General features: G+C 39.3%; 2 protein-coding genes across 2 annotated transcripts; one reads left to right on the top strand and one right to left on the bottom strand.

Annotated features, from left to right (window-relative positions):
* Positions 1-5,269: 5,269 nt before the first annotated feature.
* LOC117287969 (trace amine-associated receptor 5-like) lies at positions 5,270-6,157 on the bottom strand. Its single transcript, XM_033768632.1, has one exon. It carries the CDS (start codon positions 6,155-6,157, stop codon positions 5,270-5,272), a length of 888 nt encoding a protein of 295 aa, XP_033624523.1.
* Positions 6,158-12,821: 6,664 nt separating this feature from the next.
* LOC117287968 (galanin receptor type 2-like) lies at positions 12,822-13,886 on the top strand. The gene has a single exon (XM_033768631.1). It carries the CDS (start codon positions 12,822-12,824, stop codon positions 13,884-13,886), a length of 1,065 nt encoding a protein of 354 aa, XP_033624522.1.
* The last annotated feature ends 8,570 nt before the right edge of the window (positions 13,887-22,456 follow it).

Genomic DNA, 22,456 nt, shown 5'->3' with positions numbered 1-22,456 from the left:
CACATCAATATTACTAATAATATTGTCCACTTGTTTATGATGACTAGTGCAAGCTAGTCGAAGCGTTGAGATCAGGGTCCAATTTCATAGAGCTGCAAGCACAAAAATGTGCTTAGCATGAAATTTTAGCCTTGATAAAACACGATTACCAACCAAATTTTAGCGTGATTTTCAGGATAAGCAAACAACAGCTGAATACCAGTAACAAGCAATATACGATTAATGAAAATGTTGTTGGTAATCCTGTTTTATCAAGGAAGAAATTTCATGCTAAGCATACTTTTTTGCTTAGCAATAGCAGCTCTTCGGAATTGGGCCAAGGACAGTGCTTTTCAGGACCGAGAAGTCCCCAGAACATTCATTAAATCTATTCCGCGGTTGTAAAATAAAGAAAGACAGTTCTCTGCGAACAAACTCTACCTAACAAGTAAATTCAGATACACACATGGTGTTACAGCAATATATATTGATACCTCACCATGCAATGTCTAAAATGATACCGAATTATTACAAAGAATACCTGATTAATATGTTCACCCTTTTAAGAAATCCAAGAACTGAATTCGTCATCTAATCTCTTGTCATGGATTAGGGAAACAAATTTTGTTTCTTCAGGTCGACAGCCGTGGCGGAGTAGATTTGGTGCAAACTGACATGGAAAGTAATTTCAGGAAAAGAAAATTGGATATCTCCTACTGTTGTTAAAATTGGGTTGTCTGTTGAGTGATGTCGCATATATTTACTCACTTTTTGTTTGTTTGTTTTAGATGATCTCCCCCTTCTAAGGGACACGGCTAAATCCCAAAGGATATAATCGCCAAACTGTATCAGCAAATCTCTCTCATACGAACTTTGGTTTGACGTCTATGATTATGAATTGCACAAAATCAAGAAATTGTGATTCACAGTTCGACGACAAAACCGTATCTAAAAGCACCAATGTGCAACGAGGATGACTGTTTTTTCTTTCCTTATTTTCTTGCAACTTCGATAACCAATAAAGACTAAATTGTCAAAGTTTTGTTATTTTATGCATAATGTGTTGGGATGAACAATTGGTTAAAATACTTGTCTTTGACTGTGTACTTTCCCGAGCGCTGTACAACAAATCCACTGGTGAATCACTCATGTGGGATTCGAACCCACGACCTTTGCGTTGCTAATGCAGCTGATGTGAAAAGCAAAATTTGTTGGTAACGAGCAATGGAGAGCTGTTGATAGTATACACCATTGAGGGAAATGGCTCCCTCTGAAGTAATGCAGTTCTCGGGAAAGAAGTAATTTCTCACTTAAAAAAAAAAAAATGATTTCGAGACCTCATAATTAGATTTTGAGGTCCCGAAATCAAAACATCTGAAGCACACAACTTTGTGCGACAAAGGTGTTTTTACTTCCATCATATCTCGCCACTTCGACGGCCAAGTGAGTTCAAAATGTCATTGGTTTGTGCATATGTTGAGATACACCAAGTGAGAAAACTGTTCTTTACCAAATTTACTGCAGATTTTCTACTAAAATAAATCTTTGAAAGTCACATGTCAAAAAGAATTTGGATGTCAGATTCCCGCTTCACTGTATGCACTTTTCTTCCCCAGACAGAGAAAAAGAATTCTACGACAAGGTCACTTTGCAATTATTTAAAAAACCTCATGCTTCGTCTCTCTTCATGTTTTCTAGGCAACAGGGGAAAACAAAGGCAAATAAGCATGCACAATGAATGAACTTTTCCCCTGTCAATACTTCATTTTTATTACGCGTGTACTTCATTTTCGTATTACGATTGTTTGCCGTATGTCCCGGACGGCCTTTCGGGAACGAACGTTCCTCAATATTTCCCCCTCGTCGAGGAGGCAATTATTGAAATTAAGTAAAACGTGACTTTCGGCGTGAGTTTGATTTTCCATAAGTAATGGATTGGTTTGGCATGCGCTACCCCCTAAAAACGTTAAATATATATATATATAACATGAAATAAAATAGATATGTATTAAATAAAAAAAGTTCAAATAAATAAATAAATATACATATTTTGCAGCTCTTCTTTCTGAAGGGCAATTTTTCAAATTACATTTAAATTCATGGTTTGACGAAGGTCTGGAGGAAATAATAGTTGGTTGGACTATGAAGCTATTTAGACCGTCAAGCGTTCGCCGGACTGGGTGTTTTAATATTGCAATTTAATCTCAACGTTGTGAACTTTTTTGTTTACACATTATTTTCTTGAAGGCATGCGCCTGGACACCTTTGGTAATTGTCACAGACCAGTCTTCTCACTTGGTGTATCTCAACATAACCATAACATGTAAAAAAAAACTTTGAAAATTTGGTAGTTGAAGTTGCGAAAGAGTAAAGGAAGAAAAAAAACACCCGCTTGCACAAGTTGCGACATTATAGCTGAAGTATCGAATACAAAAATTACTTCTTTCTCAAAAACTACATTTCTTCAGAGGGAGCCGTTTCTAACAATGTTTCATACGATCAACAGCTCACCATTCATTGCTCATTACCAAGTAGGTTTGTTATGCTAACAATTATTTTGAGTAATTACCAATAGTGTCCAGTACCTTAAGGTGTGTGTCCACGACTTTTGAACCGTCCCCCCCCGTTTTAGCTTTCAGAAGTGAATGACCATGCATCTATAACCATGGTCCTTCACCCAGCCAGCCTCGCTACCTCGCTACCATGGTCAGCGCGACATCTCGATACCTCTCGTCAACATGCTGGGGGAAAAAAACGTCACGGCGAGATCGATAGCCACCTTCGTTGGTGCGTTCGTTTAGCTTCCCTGGGTCGACCCCGGTCTTCCCCCGGTTCGTTCGAATAGCTTTGACGTCATTCCAGGGGCTCACCCGGGTCAGCCCCCAGTGCCCTGCTTGGGGAGTGGGTCACTTGGGGGTGACCCGAGATGCGTGACGTTACCACGAGAGGGCGTGATCGTTCGATTAGCCCTTGTCAGGGGCTCACCTGAGTGAGCACTGCGGGGTCGATACAGGGAAGCCAATCGAACGCACACACTGTACTTTTAAGCGCAATCTTTGATTCGAAGCTCGCCATCTTGGTTTAGGATTATGCCATCTTAGTTGTTGGTAGAGTGAATTTCTACCATTCAAATATCCTTCCCCCATTCATTTAACGACAAACGAATTGTATAGCCCAAAACCTTTGCACTTGATTATTGTTGGTATGGTTCCACGCCAACACCATCCTTGTTATTTTGTATTACCACTTTATTTTTTCCCTTTTGAAAACATACTCCGTATGTTACCCCTAAAACAAACATTTAACATAAAAATTAATTTTAATGTTAGTATATTTGTTAATAATTAATATACATACTTCACTTTGTTATTAAGAAAGAAACAAAACGAAACATCAAAACAAATACACAGAAAATGATCTTTAGAAATGTAACCACGACTGCATGACGTCCTGACGTCTTTGAACAAGCAATGCACACCACTAAGTCAACTCATTCTGTCACGCTAATGTTGTTTAAGCTAACACCATCTGCGCAAAAAGAACAAAATTGCATCGCGTGGATTGACTTAAACGTGGACACTCTCGATGTATTTGCTACTCAGTGACAGTGATACAGTCATGATGTTAGACTTGTGGACAAGTCGTTAATGGTCTGCCGCGGTGAGATAGTCGAGTCGTGTTGTCGGTTCAGTTTAGCGCGATCGAACACTGCTCTCACGCGATCGAGCTGCTGGCGACCGATACTCCTCACAAAAAGAGAGAATCAGAACGCTATCACCGCGACGCACATTTAACGACTTGTCTACAAGTCTATTATGATGTTAGCGGCATGATTGCAAATAAGGAGAAAAAAACCTTTGCATGTTACCTGTATTTATTAAGTTAAAATCAGTTTTCACTCGGCCTCGCGTTGAAACCGAGCGACGATAACTTTAACGTTCTTAAGATTTCTTTAGTCTCAACTCCCTGACAGCAGTTGGTGCATAGAATAAAGACAATTCTACTCGGTGTTTACATCGATGCGTTTTGGCACTGGACACGATTGGAAATCACTCAAAATAACTGTTAGCTAAAAAACGTACTTGGTAACGAGCAATGGAGAGCTGTTGGAAATAATAAAACATTGTGAAGTAGCGTGGTTTTTGAGAAAGAAGTAATTTCTCATTCAAATAATTATTTGAATTAATTTTGAGACCTCACGCGTATGGTCTCGAAATCAAACGTCTGAAAGCACACAACTTAGTATGAAAAGGGTATTTTTTCCGATTATCTCGTAACCTAGACGACCAATTGAGTTCAAATGTTCTCAGGTTTGTTACTTTGTGCATATGTTGAGATACACCAGGTGAGACGACTGGTCTTTCACATTAACCCATATATGTTCACAAGACTCGTGGAATAATCCACTTGACTAAACGGTATTTTATGAAAGGATTTTATAATAAATTTGTGTCTGGATTGGTGATGTCTGAGTGATGTTTGTTTATCACATAATTTACAACGAAGAGCTAGGTCTCAACAAAAATGTATATGACAATTTCAGAATTTCAGAACGAAAGACGAATTTGAGACACCACTGTTGCTAATTGTCGATAGCGCACAGCTCTTGGAATAAAAAAAACACACATTTTACACGAATCTTGTAAATTAATGGTTGATGAAAGTCACGCGCTGTTATAATGTTTATAAAAACCCTTGTTTTTGTTTTGAGAAATATGGCCCTAAACAGACGATTGCATTCTACAATGAGACATTGCCAAGGCATTAGATCTCTCCATTGCAACGTCACAGCCCGCTTTTGGCCAACGAGGTAGAATACCGTGGGAGGTCACAAAATGCAAAGCAAAAGCATTTCGTAACAGATTTAAGCAAATATTCAACCATAATGTTTAGTTTGTTGGAAACAAAGCAACGAATCACGAGATGTATTTTGTCATTGAAAGTTTACACCCGATTTCTACGTATCACTCTTTTGAAAACTGTGCCATAACATTGTTGACTACATTTGTCTTCAAACAAATTTGCAAGAAGTAAGTAAAGCTTTGAAAGTGCAGGGATACTCCATTTTCAAACGATTTGTTTTTTCACATGTATACGAACAGGTCTATACCAAGTGAGGATACTGCTCTTTGACAGTTACCAATAGTATACACTACCTTTAAAATCCAATGCACTTTTGTTGAATCTGGCCGGAAACCTTTCACATTAACCCAATCCTAATTAGATCTACATTATCTTTCAAGATGAAGTTGCTAATAGGTGCAATCAATGAGATAAGATACCTAACACATTAATTGACGTTCAAGCCAACATGTGGTGCCTGTGAACTTTGTTGCAGAACGTCCCTTGACACTGACCGGACTGGCTGATCCTCTACCCGATTGGTTCTATAACCCGTACCCACAAGAATACTCAATTGACGCCTGAAGTGTTTGTAGTTAAAGCAGTAAATGATGGGGTTCACAAACATATTGCAGGCCAATAGTCCAGTCAGGGCGATGTAAACCGTCTTGTTCCACAACTCTGGGAAGAATAGTTCTTTCATGTAGTCGTACTCAGTTGGTGTCCAGCAGATCACGAACATGATGCTGGATAGTAAAACGGTCATAAGTACATTCTTCTTTGCTTTGGTGAGTTTCTGCTGACGGCCATTCACAAGTTTCTTGCTCAGCATGATCAAAATCTTCGTATAGGAGACGACCAGGATGACAAGAGGAATGAAGAATTCGATTCCTACAACAATTGCGCCAACCAGTACCTGTATTCCAAGCTGCATATCTACAACATGGCAATGTCCGTTATCGGCAGTGTAGATAATAATCATATGGGTACCATAGGCGAGCCCCAAACCCCATGAAGCCCCAACAGCATACTTCAGCATACCTATAGACCAGGTATTGCGATACTTCACCGGGTAGCAAGTTGCTATGAGTCGCTCTAACGATATAATGACCAGGTTGTAGGTTGATACTACATTAACCGACCACAGGAGATAGTCTGATGCTATAAAACGACACACCAGTTGATCGTAGATATTGCCTTGCAGAGACACCGTCATCTCGACTGGTCTGATGACCTTATGCAAGAAGAAGACGACACCAGCAATGGTGTCTATAACGGACTGATGAAGGATGAGACGGTTAGTGAAGGAATCAAAGGCCCGTTGTCTGCTCACCATCACTGTGATTACCATGCAATTACCAAGCACCGCAAGACAAGCAATGATTGTATTCACAACATTGAGTAAAACATTACGCGAATCCTCCTCCCAAACACTGCTAGAATTCACACCCAAACTCCATCCACTTTCTCCATCCATATTTCCGAATGTTCAAGTATCACCTCCGACTGTAACAAGTCTCTTCACAACTTCATTTATTGTTGACTGTCAAGCTCAAGAAGTGTAGTGAATATCTCTCAGCTGGAGATTTCATCAGTGCGCAGCAAGCTACAGTGACGTAGAGAGGGTACCAAAGCAGACGTGGTGACAATGGCATTGCTTGGCTTGAGATGCAAAGACGCATACCTCTTTATATTGGTTTTAACCTTGGCCTTATAGAGAAGTCACGTACGTTGGATCAACAAAGAGTCAATACAGCTGTCGGATTTTCACAAGATATTTGCTGGCCGAAAAAAACGAAGACCAAGATGTCCGCAACGAAAAGCTGTTGTGTCGAGTTGGTTTACTGTTAGATTGGATGGTCATCCCTTTTAATTGCTATGACACATAAATGACTTGCAAACGTTTAAAAGGATTACATACGTTTGGTTTCATGTAGTCTTTCCAACCATATACATCTCACAACAGACGCTTTTTTATAGCCTAAATCGCCCAATCCAATTACCAAAGTGTTCCTGTAACATTTTAAGAACCGAGCTCCTTTTTGCTCTTGATTAATGTTGGGTGTCAACACAACCAGTGTTATTTTGCGCTCGAGAAGCAATTCAATTCCCCTTTTTGAAAATAATATCCATATAGTTACAACTTAGAAAAGAAAAAAAATGAATAACTAAATTTCAATTTATTTTAATGTAGTTGTCAATCCAAAAATGACCCCCCCCCCGCAAAAAAAAAAAAAAAAAGAAAAAAAGAAAAAAAAGTAAAAAGAAAAAAAAAGGGAATCAAATAAATTAAACCACGACTTCAGGACGCCGTCGTCCTGGACTTTAGAAACTCCCACCAAACCCACTCCGTAGACTTGATCTCCACTTACATCACGGTTGTTTGCTTAGGCTTACAAGCAGCCGTGCAAAATAAGAATTGCTTCTCGTAGATTGATGCCCTAAAACTCGCGATGTATTGGGAAATGACGTTCACATAACACTACAGATGCTAGTCTTGGTTCCAAGACCCCTTCGTATGGATTATTTCACAGCCGCGCTACTACGATGGGCAGCGCGCCGTATAGCCCGCTAGCTTTGCGCAAGTCTGTTCTCGCTACTTTGGGCAGCGCGCCGTGTCTCGCTAACTTTGAGCAAGTCTATTCTAGCTACCATGGGCAGCGCACCGTATCGCCCGCTTGCTTGCGATAGTCAATTCTCGCTTTCTTGGGCGGCAGTGCGCCGTATCGCCCGCTAGATTTGCGCAAGTCTATTCTCGCTACTTTGGGCAGCGCCGCCGTGTCTCGCTAGCTTTGCGCAAGTCTATTCTCGCTACAATGGGCAGCGCGCCGTATCGCCCGCTAGCTTTGCGCAAGTCTATTCTCGCTACAATGGGCAGCGCGCCGTATCGCCCGCTAGCTTTGCGCAAGTCTATTCTTGGTTCGATTTCCGCTTCCGCGAAACTATACAGACGGTCATCAACACAGACATAAAGAACCTGTTCTTTTATGTCCCTTTCGAACCCACGAAATTGGGTTTTGGGTTCGGCTTCAGGCTCCTTCCTCTCGTCTGAAACCCTCAGCGCGTGCGCAAAGCACGCTCATTATAGTGTCAAAACAACTGCTGGGCCAAGCTAACCTGAGCCGAATCCAAAGCCAAAGCCGTGGTTTCGAAAAGGGCCATAGTCTGTGGTCGTCAACCGAAATGAACTTTCAAGAAGAAAAACGCGCCCTCTGTCGGGTTATCACGTCTAGTTATGATACGTTAATACGAGTATGATAAGTGACGTCATGGACCAAGACTATCATGATGCCAGAGACATCGCCGATAGACTGTGCAAGTCTCGCTCTTACATAAAAAAACAAGAAAACAACTCGACTGATGACTAATTTTTATAAGATACCAAATGACTTCTTTTACAACTATTTTTATACAACAGTCTTGGAACTGAAAATACCCCCAAACTATGGACGAGGGTGCTTATTGACACTTGTGTCCCCGAGCAAGACACTTATAATTGCTTCTCTCCACCCAGGGGTAAATGGGTACATGTGAGGGCAGAGATGGTTCTTGTGATTTATTTAGCCGAGTAGCGCATATTAATGTTGCACAGGCTGCATACTCCCCACCAGGGAGCTGAGATGGTTTAAGGAATGATTTAAGGCCCAATGACCAGGGGTCGATTTCACAAAGAGTTAGGACAAGTCCTAACTTAGGACTAGTCCTAGGAGGTATACAAATTGCATGGATAGTCCTAAGTTAGGACGAGTAACTGGTCCTAACTCGAGATAAGACTAGTCCTAACTCTTTGTGAAATCCACCCCAGGGGTAATAATGTGAAGCGCTTTAGGACGGCCTCCGGGTGAAAAGCGCTATTTAAAAACGGGTTTTTATTATTATTATTATTATTATTATTATTATTATTATTATTATTATTATTATTATTATTATTATTATTATTATTATTATTATTATTTTTTTTTTTCACTTACAAAGGTTTCAAATCGGCCAAATTTTAATTTTGCTATAACCGTCAAGTCTTATTCCCAGGCTTTCATTGTTGATTTGTAAAACAAATAATTTACTCTCTTTTTCATGGTAGAAACATACGGAAGTGTATTTTTTAGGACATACCGACACAAAAAATCGGACCCCACTATTTCGCCCGTGCGGAATAGTTATCTGCCCGAGCGGAATATAAACACATACCAACAGACATCCTCATTTCACTGTTAATCCGCCAAGGCGAATAAGTATTCCGCCCGGGCGGATTAGTAACCAGCCCGGGCGGAATAGTAATCCGCGGCGGACTAGTAATCCGCTTGGGCCGGAATAGTAATCCACAGAATACTTATCCAATAGTAGAGCTTGATTTTTTCTGGTGTGACCTATATACACTTCCGTAGAAACATACTTTCTCCAGCAATACGGTATGATTTGTTTCGCCACGAAAAACTTTAAATGCAATGAATTGCTAGTATAAAAACTTACTTGGAAACGAGAGCAATTGAGAGCTGTTGACAGTATAAAACCTTGTGAGAAACGGCTCCCTCTGAAGTAACGTAGTTTTTGAGAAAGTGGTATTTTCCCACTCAAATAATAAAAGACTTCAGCCGAAGAATTTTATTTTGCATCTAAAAGGACACAAAGTAATGCAACAAAGGTGTTTTTCTTGCACTATTCTCTAGCAAAATTTGATCATCAAATTGAGCCAACATTTAAACAGGTTTGTTATTTTATGCATATGTTGGGATACACCAAGTGAGAATACTGGTCTTTGACAATTACCAATAGTGTCCAGCAGCCGATTTTACGAAACGATAGGAAAACTAACTCGAGTTAGGACGAATAACCCGTCCTGACTTAGGATGGGTTCAATGCGCCCTACGTATTTGGATACGGAACTGAACCCGTCATAAGTCCTAAGATTAATCCTCAGTTAAGAAGAGTTTGGTGAAATTGACGGCATTGCCCTTAAGGAAATGAATGAACAGAATTGAACAAAACGTAAAACTCAATTATGGTTGGGACCAACTTGGTACCCGCGGAAATTCGAATACGCTTGAGAACAGCGCAGTTTTTAAGGAGACGATGCAAAGTAAACCCTCAAGTTCAAATTAACACGTAACAGGCACAGTGACTGTTTACTCGCCGCGCACAATCCGTTGGGACCGCGCAACGATCACAGGCAGTTTTGTTATGTCATGGCTTTTCAATATTTTGTACTGTTGTTTAAAGTTTGAATGCAACAATTCCCTCTGGAAAAAGATAAAGAAAATGATCTTTATTTTTTGAAAGTGCTTGCCAGTAATCAATTATGATAACTAATTACTAATAATATGCAAATGGCGAGTCCGCTATTTGCAGCACACAACCGAAAACAAGTTGTAAATCTCCTTCACACAAATGTGTTTAATCAATACTGATTGAATGTGTTTAATCAGTACCGATTGAATGTGTTTAATCAATACTGATTGAATGTGTCGTCCGGTACTTGTGTGATACTATCCCAAATAATTGTAATAAATAATTTAAACTTAACGAAAAGGTTTGCAGTACTAACATCAATTGGTGTGAATAATATTATCATAATATGCTTTCCTTTCTGTCGTTCAAAAATAGAACCATGTAATGTTAAAAAGGTTGTAAGTTTGTGTTAAAAAACGACATTTTGGTGAAGAGTTTCATATCACAGTCGTCACGTTTGCTTTCCACCATCGTGACACTGTCATGTTGTATTATAGTTGTAGCTTTGTTAATAACATTATACTTTAATCCTAGGCTTTTGTCAAAATAAAGCTTTTGTCACTAAAATAATGTGTTCTGATGAGTGGAATATGAATAAACAATTAACTAAGGTTTAAAAAAACTAGTTTCCAGAGAAGGCGCTGTCCGTGACGTCAATCGAGAATGAATCGCATGCAGTGCCAACACAACATATAGCGCCGCTGGCCCCCACGGACCACCTCTCCTACGAGTGCCCCCGACTCTGCACTTTGCCGTGCTCCCAGAACACCGTCTTTCCACCAAGTCGGGGCCCCGTGCCTGGCCCCCACCGCGGTCGGGCGACAGCCCCGTAGTGACGCTTGGCGCAAGCTAAAAACATGCCCTCAAAGTTGAAACAATACCTGCTTTTTTTCACGTTAGGCAAATGCTCATTTAGGTTCGTTACGTCTTTCAGTTACCTTCTTCGACTTCCCCACTAGCTGGAAAAATTGTTAGGATGGCTTCATGTTTTAGAAAAGAACTTTTCTCTTCATGTCAAAATGTGCAGTGTATTGCGGATTATCGAAGCACGACGGCTCGAAGTGTTTGCTGCACAGCGCTGGAAAAGACGTCGGACCGGACCACTTTGCAAACTGACACCATCTTGAGTTGTTTTGCTGCATCCAGCACAATACACCTGGTCGAAATTGCCGGAAAATGCAAGAAAAAACCTTTTTCAAAACGTACAAACTCACGACTAAGACTTGAATGTACTTGCACGTACGTGTGTTCGATGTTCGATCGAGGCAAAGTCTTCCTCGATTGAAGTCACAAAAGGGGTAGGCGGAGTCACCCCCACACAACTTTAGTTAATTTTGTAAACATATAAATCGTTAAAAACAATTTGTTCTCAAAAAATTATTTTATTGTTCAGGAACATATACTCTAATGTTTGAAGCCAAAACAAAAATTCCAGATGACTTTAAACAAATGTTGTTGGGGGTTAAGGCAGTGGACACTATTGGTAATAACTCGAAATAATTATTAGCATAAAACCAAACTTTGTAACGAGTAATGGGGAGTTGTTGATTGTATAAAACATTGTGAGATATGGCTACCTCTGAAGTGACGTAGTTTTCGAGAAAGAAGTAATTTTCCACGAATTTGATTTCGAGACCTCAGAATTAGATGATGAGGTAACGAAACCAAGCATCTGAAAGCACACACCTTTGTGTGACAAGGGTGCTTTTTCTTTCATTATGATCTCGCAACTTCGACGACCAATTGAGCTCAAGTTTTACGGGTTTGTATTTGTATGCATGAAAAAATGTTGAGATACACGTGACAAGACAATAACCAATTAGTGTCCAGCGTCTTTAAAGGCAATGGACACTATTAGTAAATTGTCACAGACCAGTCTTCTCACTTGGTGTATCTCAACATATGCATAAAATAGTAAACCTGTGAAAATTTGAGCTCAATCGGTGGACGAAGTTGCGAGATAATAATGAAAGAAAACACACCCTTGTCACACGAAGTTGTGTGCTTCCAGATGCTTGATTTCGAGACCTCAAATTCTAAATCTGAGGTCTCGAAATCAAATTCGTGGCAAATTACTTCTTTCTTCGAAAACTACTCCACTTAAGATAGGGCCGTTTCTCACAATATTTTATACTATCAACCTCTCCCCATTACTCGTTACCGAGTAAGGTTTTATGACAATAATTATTTTGAGTAATTACCAATAGTGTCCAGCGTCTTTAAAGAGTTGACCCTAGTAAACAACCTGCAGCTGCAGAACTAGTCAGCGAGAGTTTTACTGATACTAATAATATAATTGCCATCCATAGTCTTCATATCCGTTAGTCGGTGACGCTAATGGCGCTTCGTAACATTCGATATATATTTTTTTTTCTGCAAGATTATGTGGGACTATCCATCAAAGCGCATGTATAGATGTATCTCATCTTTTTCTTGATTCGCTGAGGTATCTGCTACACAGTGACACCTGCTATCCACAGAATACTACAATGGTGTCTACTGCGTTTGATAAACAGCTTCCCCCGTATGTTGTACTATAGCCACGCCTTCCAAGAAACTCAAAGATCTATTTCAGATATCATAATAGGATACTTTGGAACTTTACACCACACACTGTCTAGTCACGCCCACTCTGAAACTCCCTCTACGTTTGTAGCGTAATTGATAAAGACTCGAACTGGACGACAGTCACTAACACTTGGGGTGGAACACGCACGAGTACAAGTTGTGACGAGACACGTTACAGTCGGAGGTGATATTTTGTACTTTTGGCAATGGGTGGAGAAAGTAGTTGGAGTGTGAGTGTAAACGCTAGCAGTGTCGGTGAGGCGGCATCACGTAACTCTTTCTTCACTGCTATGAATACAATCATTGCTTGTCTTGCGGTGCTTGGTAATAGCATGGTAATCACAGTGATGGTGAGCAGACAACGGGCCTTTGATTCCTTCACTAACCGTCTCATCCTTCATCAGTCCGTTATAGACACCATTGCTGGTGTCGTCTTCTTCTTGCATAAGGTCATCAGACCAGTCGAGATGACGGTGACTCTGGAAGGTAACGTCTACGATCAACTGGTGTGTCGTTTAATATCCTCGGACTTTCTTCTTTGGGCAGTTAATATAGCATCCACCTACAACCTGGTCATTATTTCACTAGAGCGACTCGTGGCAACTTGCTACCCGGTGAAGTATCGCAATACCGTGTCTAGTGCTTTGCTGAAGTATGCTTTAGGGGCTTCCTGGAGCTTAGGGCTCGTCTATGCTTCCCATTTGATCATGGTCTTTGAGCCCAATAACGGACGTTGTCGTGACGTAGATGTGCAACTTGGCATTCGTCTAATGGCTGGCTCAATAGTATTGTCTGTTGAGTATTTCATTCCTCTCATAATCATAGTCGTATCCTATACGAAGATCGTGATCATGCTGAGCAAGAAACTTGATAAACCGGTAAATGCCCGGCAGCACAGACTGATTGAAGCGAAGAAAAATGTCCTAACCACAGTCATACTTGCTGGTGTCATGTTCGTGATCTGCTGGACGCCAACTGAGTACGACTACATGAAAGCACTCTTCTTCCTTGAGTTTTGGGATGAGACTATTTACGATGCCCTGACTGGACTATTGGCCTGCAATATGTTTGTGAACCCCATCATTTACTGCTTAAACTACAAACACTTCAGGCGTCAATTGAGTATTCTTGTGGGTAAGGGTTGTCGATCCAATCGGGTAGAGGATCAGCCAGTCCGGTTAGCGTCAAGGGGCGATTTGCAACCCCGGCCTCCACAGTTGGCTCGCCCGCAGATTGTACCCGTTGCAACTATATCTTCAAAGAAAGGGTAGATCTATAAAACGGACGGAGTAATTTCTCCCGGCCAATTTCAACTAAAACTCACCCGGGTCATACAATGTCAGATGGAATTTTATTGAATGAAATAACGAATTTCACATTAAAAATTGGGCTGCTTGGTCAACTCATCCTTCAGACTCATTAGGTTGCAAAAATCATTCCATTTCTCAAGAAAAAAAAGGCAATAGGCTGATCAACCATACAATTCCATCAATAATAAAACGTGTAGTAGAAATCATGTGTACACGAAGACTACATTTAATGCAATAGCAGTATGACCGAAGTATTTGTGTTTTACAAAAACTACACAAACCCTTTAAAGACAGTGAACACTGCTGGTAATAACTCAAAAATAATTATTCGCATAAAACCTCACTTAGTAACAAGTAATGGGGAGAGGTTGATAGTGTAAAACATTGCGAGAAACGGCTCCCTCTGAAGTGACGTAGTTTTTGAGAAAGAAGTAATTTTCCACGAATTTGATTTCGATACCTCAGATTTAGAATTTGAGGTCTCGAAATCAAGCATCTGATCAAAGCACACAACTTCGTGTGACAAGGGTATTTTTCTTACATTGTTATATCGCAACTTCGACGACTGATTGAGCTCAAATGTTCACAGGTTTGTTATTTTATGCATAAGACTGGTCTTTAACAATTACCAATAGTGTCCAGTGTCTTTAACAACAGTAGCGGAAAATGCCTCTATGCGCACTGTAGCGAGCTTTATTTGAACTGCATAATTAAAATACTACTGACCTCTGACAATTTATTTATGAGATACATGAATAGGAATCGAGATGGGGGAATTTAGGCAATAGGACCAATGGGTGCCGTATCGAACTGTCGGCAAAAACGGGGTTTGAATTGAAAAAAAAAAAAAATGTTCGGGTAGAAAAACAAATTTTGTTGGACGTTATTAGTCTCAGGTTCTATAAGAACAAACTCTACCTGGCAAGTATACGCACACAAACCAAATATATATTGATACCTCACCATGCAATGCCCCAAATCCAATCAACATCAAAGTGGTTTATAATAACATTAACTGAAATCTAATAACTAATGGCCAACAAATGTAAAGCATTGTGAAGCAAATTTGGGGGTGTCGTTAGTATTTTGCTAAAAAACAGATGTGGACATAAAAACTTGTCTTCTGTTTAGGGACTCTATGGGAACCTTGGGCCTTCAAACAAACCTCGGCTTGGTTGGGCTCCATCATTAGTGTCGAGGTGTTTCACACACTCAAACGGCTGGAGAAGGAGCGTAAGCCGAGGGTTGAACTAGAAACATTGAAAGCCAGTATCTTCCTTTATAAATAGTCAGAGGAAAGTGTTTAGCCTCTACTTATTTCAAGATACCTACGGGAAATGTCACGCTTAACTCACAGGCTGTAAAATGTATACAAGTGTATGTTTACTACCAGCGGTTTCAGAACAATTGCTAAATAACCAAACGGACATGAAACAGTCGCACGTAGAAACCTTGTTGTATTGCAAAAAAACAAAATTCTCTTTATTCAAAAGTTAATCGTGTTTGGACGTATGAAATTAAACAACCAACTTCACTAATTCATTTGTGACCACCCACCACCAATGGGCTGTAAAGTTGACACTTTTACTGTCATGGGCCTAATGCATTTTTGGAGAGAGTGTGTAATCAGCTTCAAAATGATCCCATCCACATTTAAATCAGACTTTTCTTGACGAAGTTATGATTTCTCAAAGCCACCTACTTTTTTATTCAGATTTCTCAAAGATTTCTTGAAAACCCAAACAATTTAATAGGCTCTGCAATGTACAAGTGCAACTTTACAGCCCATTTGTGGTGGATGGTCACATTTGTGTTCAAAGTCTAACTATACTTCTTTTGTCCTGCGCAGCTGTTGTGAGTATGAAAACATTGCATAAGACTTTATATTGTCATTACAAATAAAAAGTACGGCTGTAATGTTGCAATTATAATATTTATTTTCAGCAGGTCAGCGTTAGTATTTAAGTTATCACACTGTTGAGTTTCCTTGACCAGTTAGGTATAAGCATTTCTTGATTCTAATGCCATCAGTAGTGTACATAGTCGTCTAGTTATATTATTTCTCGAGACAAAAAGGGCTAATTTTTATGTCAATTTTGTCGTATTTTAGTGACACGGCCGTTTAAAAATGTTTAATTGGAAGAAATGAAGACCTTTTCTATTAGAAGGTAGCACCTAAAAGTCCACCCTCCCACACCTGTGTGTATTTATTTATTTCACAACACAATCAGTATTAGTATACCAGTATATTGTCGGTGTCTCATTAAAGCTCAATATTTGGTAGTTGCATTCGTCTATTAGTATTAAAGGCAGTGGACACTATTGGTAGTTACTCAAAATAACTTAAAACCTTACTTGGTAACGAGTAATTGGGAGCTGTTGACAGTATAAAACATTGTGAGAAACGGCTCCCACTGAAGTGATGTAGTTTTCGAGAAAGAAGTAATTTTCCCCGAATTTGATTTCGAGACCTCAGATTTAGAATTTGAGGTCTCGAAATCAAGCATCTGAAAGCACACAACTCCGTGTGACAAGGGTATTTTTTCTTTCAATATTATCTCGCAACTTCGACGGCCAATTGAGCTCAAATTTTCACAGGTTTGTTATTATATGCATATTATGTTGAGATACACCAAATGAGAAGACTGGCCTTTGACAACTACCAATAGTGTCCAATGCCTTTAATCGAGATAAAAACAAAAGGGTTTGTTAACAACGCTATAGGTGACTATAATATATGATTGTAAATGTATTGTATTTGACTGTATTGTATGTAAAAGTGTTAATAATAAAGTGATACCGACGATCATTTAAAAGGTGAAATTGTTTGATGATTGTCCAGAAGATAGTCAGAGCTCACTGACCGAAATGTAGAGCAAAACAAACCGGCTTTTCTCAGAGCCAAGACACTTTGTTTGTTCTAACAAACACAGTATCTTGGCTCTGAGAATGGCCGGTAAAATTCCTATTAGTACTTGCCCACCGTTAATAGACCACAGCGTGATTTTAGTGCGGAAAGAGAACTACCCTCCTACCAAGGAACAGGTCTCACAAGTAACCCCATATGATGGAAAGGGTCTTACAAATTAGTACGAAATATGAACTGCCCCTCACAAAGTCTCATTGAGTACGCAGCCTTAAACCCAAATAACACGGCATGTCTCACAAGTTAGGACTTAAAGACACTGAACACTATTGATTAAAAAGACCAGTCTTCTCATTTGGTGTTTCTTGGTGTAAGCATAAAATTACAAACCTGTGGAAATTTGAGCTCAATCGGTCATCGAAGTTGCGAGATAATAATGAAGGAAAAAACACCCTTGTCACACTAAGTTGTGTGCTTTATGCTTGATTTCGAGACCTCAAATGCTAATTCTGAGGTCTCGAAATCAAATTCATGGAAAAATACTTCTTTTCTTATTAAAAACTACGTTACTTCAGAGGGAGCCGTTTCTCACAATGTTTCATACTATCAACAACTCCCCATTACTCATTGTACCAAGTAAGGTTTTATGCTAATAATAATTTTGAGTAATTCCCGATAGTGTCTTTAAAATCTTTGAAGAGCCATAAATTATTATTTATTTTTACATATCCATTTACAAGAAGTTGATTGTATAGTAAATGAGAGAGTTCTTAATTTGGAGAAGAGCAAGTAAGATTCTTCACGGCCCAATTTCATAGAGCTGCTAAGCACAAAAATTTGCTGAGCATGAAATTTTTGCCTTGATAAAAATAGGATTATCAACTAAATTTCCATGTGATTTTCAGGATAAGCAAACAACAGCTGAAAACCAGTAACAAGCAATATCCAACAAATGGAAATTTGGTTGGTAATCCTGTTTTTATCAAGGAAGAAATTTCATGCCGAGCAAATTTTTGCAGCTCTATGAAATTGGGAGTCCAGGTCTCGACCCACCAGAACACACAGCGTGCACTTAAAGGCACTGGACGCGTAGTTTTGTTTTGGTGTATCCCAACAAATCCATAAAATAAAAAATCTGTGAGACTGTTGGCTCAATTTGGTCTCAATTTGTGCTTTCAGATTCATAAGAAAAGGCTTCAGCTGAATGCTCATAGTATTTGAGCGAGGTAGGCCTACTACCTCTTTCTATATACTACCAACAGCTCTCCATGCTATTAATTATTTTGAGTAATTACCAATAGTGTCCAGCAGTGCCTCTAATAAATTCTTCAGCTTAACGCATCGAATTTGTGCTTGTGTGTTCGCGTCAGTGTTTTAGTTTGCTACACTGTCACTGTGATTTCCTGAAGAAGTTACCCTTAATTCATGTTTTTTAAGTTTTTTTTTTATGAATTCGTCCCGGGGGGCAAACACATCTGCTAATTACCCGCAAGAACGTTTCTCAACTTGTGTAAGTGAACTTAGACTTAACTGAGTCGGCGACCGTAAGAACTCTATGTGTATTGTACAAAAAACGCAAAACACTGGTGATAAAATATGGGACTAGGAGTTGGTGAAGTTTAGAACTTTACAATGTTCAATAATACAATTATTTTACGCCCTATCCATTCCGGGAAATTTGCCATGGGATCGGGACCAGTTGTTTTGTCTACTGAAATATTTGAGCCATTTAAAAAAAATTACATGGACTGACCTTCGTCAGTAAATTCTTTGTTGTTTTAAGAAAAAGTTTCTTTTCATCTAGAACATGTACTATTTTAGATTAATCGCATGATTATATTTCTGGAAGTCGTATTTGTTTGTGTTTATACAACTGAACAAATGTTAAAACGCGCAAAAAGTGACGTCATTGTGACGTTGTCCGATATACGAGGCCACAAGTCACGTCTTCAGTATCTCTCACATTTATAACATCACAAATTTATGCTACTGTCGGCGTTATGGTACCACGGCTAATTAATTTTTTTTGTATTTTAATCATTATTGGCTTCAATTTGATACAGGATTTAACTCTTTAAATAATAATAATAATTCAAGAGTAATTATACAGCGCGTTATGCCAGGCCCCAGGGCGCTTTACACTAAAATACAATATTTTAAAAACAACACTTATCATAGAACAGGCAGTCTAAAAACCACAAAAAGGTATACAATTTAATAATTAAATTTTAAAGGACAACAGAAAATCGTGTACATAATAGGGATTTTAGCTGAAGCAAATAGATAGCTATAGCAAAATACAAATATTGGCGAAAAGCTCCCAATACCTGTTCACACACAGCAGGTCGGAACAGCTAAACAACGACAACAAAACAAAACCAAACCAAACCACCAACAGGCTGCTTTAGCACGGCCATCTCGATGATACTAGGAAATTAAAAAAGTATATCAAGACATTGAACCGCTCAGTTACTTAGAGTGAACGAAATAATTGTTGTTTTTACGTTTTTCAATTTTTGACCACAGTCCCTTGAGGGGGTCCGTATATACACATAGACTGACACCCTGTAAAATGATAATCATGATAGTCACAAACTAATGGAAGGGGGGGGGGGTGTCTTCTAAGAGTAAAGTAGTGTGTTAAAGTATGAAAACATGGGGGGCGCCGTCTTTGCCAAGTGGGGTAGATTAGACAGGGGGTTAAAAGTCACACAAAACACTCACTATAGTTTATGTTCACTATTATAACTCAAATATCTAAAGACACATTTTGTTGTCTTTCGTATTTAAAAAAAAATAATATTTAGTGTTTTTGCAGAAAAAAAGGGTGTCCACCGTTCTTTTTAAAATAAATTGGGCCAGAATTAGGGTCTCATTAAAACATGACAACTTCGTGTGACCAGGGTGTTTTTTCTTCCATCATTTCTCAGAACTTGGGTTGAGATACACCAAGTGATAAGACTGGTCTTTGACAATGTTACCAAAATGTGTCATGTGTCTTCAAACGTCATCAATGACGGGTTTGCTCCATTATAAAACTTTTGACTTCTGAAAACTGCACCCGGTGCATTAATAAGTAAACAAGCTCCTACTTGGTTTATTATGATAAGACTTTAAGCAATTATCATCTACTCGTCTGGAAAGTAATCATGGCACTGTCTTTGTATGGTCTTAAAAACAACAGGAGTGTAATTACATGGTGAGTCAAAAGAAGTTGACCGAGATTGATAATGTATAAAAACAAAACAACAACTGACACTCAAAACCCTAGTGAAACACATTATAAGCAAGAAGTATTTCCTGCTTATTTGAAGAAAAAGAAGAAGAATTAATCAAATTGATTATTTCTAAGAGAAGTTATGGCCGTTTTACTGAACGTACTCATGTCCATGGAATGTTAAAGCTTTACTGAATCTAAGTTAGACTTTGTACAAGTCGTTAATGGTTCCATGCTGGACCAGTACCTCCGGGCAGTAAGTGCTCCGGGCACTTCAAGATCCTCCAAGTCGTTTCCATCGGCCCTGAGTCCTTCTTCCCAGGAGCTTAAAGATCTAGAGTCACTGGAGTACTCTACATCCTTGGACAGAACGCTGTTTTCTTCCCATTCAGTACTACTAGAGGTGTTCGACATCTTGATCAATCCGTCTATACATACATGTATTCGCATTGCCTATTGTACGTTACTTTTTTTGCGCATTGTCGTGTACGTGTGTGTGCAGGTTCCATAATTTAGCCGCCGATGACGCCACGCGTCATGTATTGAGTGGTTCGTTTTACCCCGCCTTTTTCAGAAATTTGGCTTGGAGCGTCTGGAGAAAAGACATGTTTACCATATTTTGGATAAATAAAAATGATTTCCCGACTTCAACGGCTCCAAAATACTGCTGCCCGCATTGTGACAATGTCTAGAAAATCCTGTTCTATCACCCCCATTCTGAAACAACTACACTGGCTCCCTATCTCTCAACGAATCATCTTCAAGCTGATGCTCATTGTCCACAAAGCTCTAAACGGCAAGGCTCCCCACTATATTTCTGAACTGCTTCAAGTTTACACTCCATCAAGGAATCTTCGATCAAGTTCCATGCTTCTCCTCATTGAACCCAAGTCTCGACACTCATGGGGTGACAGGTCTTTTTCTTCAGCCGCGCCACGCATCTGGAACTCTCTACCACTTAATCTTCGATCTTGTGTTTGTACCGCAAAATTCAAGTCTCTTCTCAAAACTTATCTTATGTCACAGGTTTTCAATGACTAATTTTGTTGTGTCTGTTTTTCTTTGTGTTGTGTTTTGTTTTTGTTTTGTTTTTGGTTTTACTGCGCCTTGAACACCCAGCAGGGTGGATATGTGCGCATTACAAGTCTTATTATTATTATTATGTTTATCCACATGTTGTCTTTGGCTCTAATCACGGAAGAAAAAGTTTCTTAATTATATGGAGCAACCATATAATTAACAAGGTACTTTTCTGCGTAGGCAAAACGTTCTCTTGCGTCATGTGACACTAACAAGGATAAGCAATCCAATACGCCGCAGCTGTTCCCAGCGTGTATTTTGATTAAAGGATTACGTTGCATTGGATCGGACGAGTTGGTCTATAACTGAGCGTTTGCAACCCTAGTGAAACACATTATAAGCAAGAAGTATTTCTTGCTTATTTGAAAAAAAAAGAAGAATTAATCAAATTGATTATTTCTAAGAGAAGTTATGGCCGTTTTACTGAACGCACTCATGTCCATGGAATGTTAAAGCTTTACTGAATCTAAGTTATACTATGTACAAGTCGTTAATGGTTCCATGCTGGACCAGTACCTCCGGGCAGTGCTCCGGGCACTTCAAGATCCTCCAGGTCGTTTCCATCGGCCCTGAGTCCTTCTTCCCAGGAGCTTGAAGATCTAGAGTCACTGGAGTACTCTACATCCTTGGACAGAACGCTGTTTTCTTCCCATTCAGCACAACTAGAGGTGTTCAACATCTTGATCAATCCGTCTATACATACATGTATTCGCATTGCCTATTGTATGTTACTTTGTTTACGCATTGTCGTGTACGTGTGTGTGCAGGTTCCATAATTTAGCCGCCGATGACGTCACGCGTCATGTATTGAGTGGTTCGTTTTACCCCGCCTTTTTCAGAAATTTGGCTTGGAGCGTCTGGAGAAAAGACATGTTTACCATGTCTTAACGCGAGGTAAGACTGTAACACAGAAAACTGTAACATCTATATATTTGAGATCATCCTTTCTTGGCTGTTTAAATTATTGGTAAGTTAAGGGATCCGCACCAAGAACCAAGTGCACTTATCGAAATGAGAAGGGGTTCGCCTCGGTGTTCCTGGCTGTGGCTGCTGTATGTGCCCTTTCACCTTTTAAACCCTCATATGGTGCTACATAATTTGGTCTCAGAATTCATAACCCATCTCTCTGAAATTTTGTTTATACTTAGCTCATTGAGTGTCTTGTTTGGTAGATACGTGCGCTATATAAGACTTCGATATATTATTTTTAAGTAGAAATACACACACACTTTACATTTTTGGATAAATAAAAATGTGAAATAAAGAAAGAAACAAAAAAATGGATTAAGCTTCTAAAAAGATATGGGAGGGGACGATCGAGTGGCATTTTCTTTTATTTTGCGTAATTCTTATTCCATTGAGGAACGT

This window comes from Asterias rubens, chromosome 3, assembly GCF_902459465.1.
Source record: "Asterias rubens chromosome 3, eAstRub1.3, whole genome shotgun sequence".
NCBI classification, from domain to species: Eukaryota; Metazoa; Echinodermata; class Asteroidea; order Forcipulatida; family Asteriidae; genus Asterias; species Asterias rubens.
The sequence above is the reverse complement of the archived record's forward strand: the minus strand, read 5'-3'. Positions and strand labels throughout refer to the sequence as shown.

Coding starts and splice junctions, on each gene's coding strand:
- LOC117287968 (XM_033768631.1), top strand. CDS start 12,822: ATGGGTGGAGAAAGTAGTTGGAGTGTGAGTGTAAACGCTAGCAGTGTC.
- LOC117287969 (XM_033768632.1), bottom strand. CDS start 6,157: ATGGTGAGCAGACAACGGGCCTTTGATTCCTTCACTAACCGTCTCATC.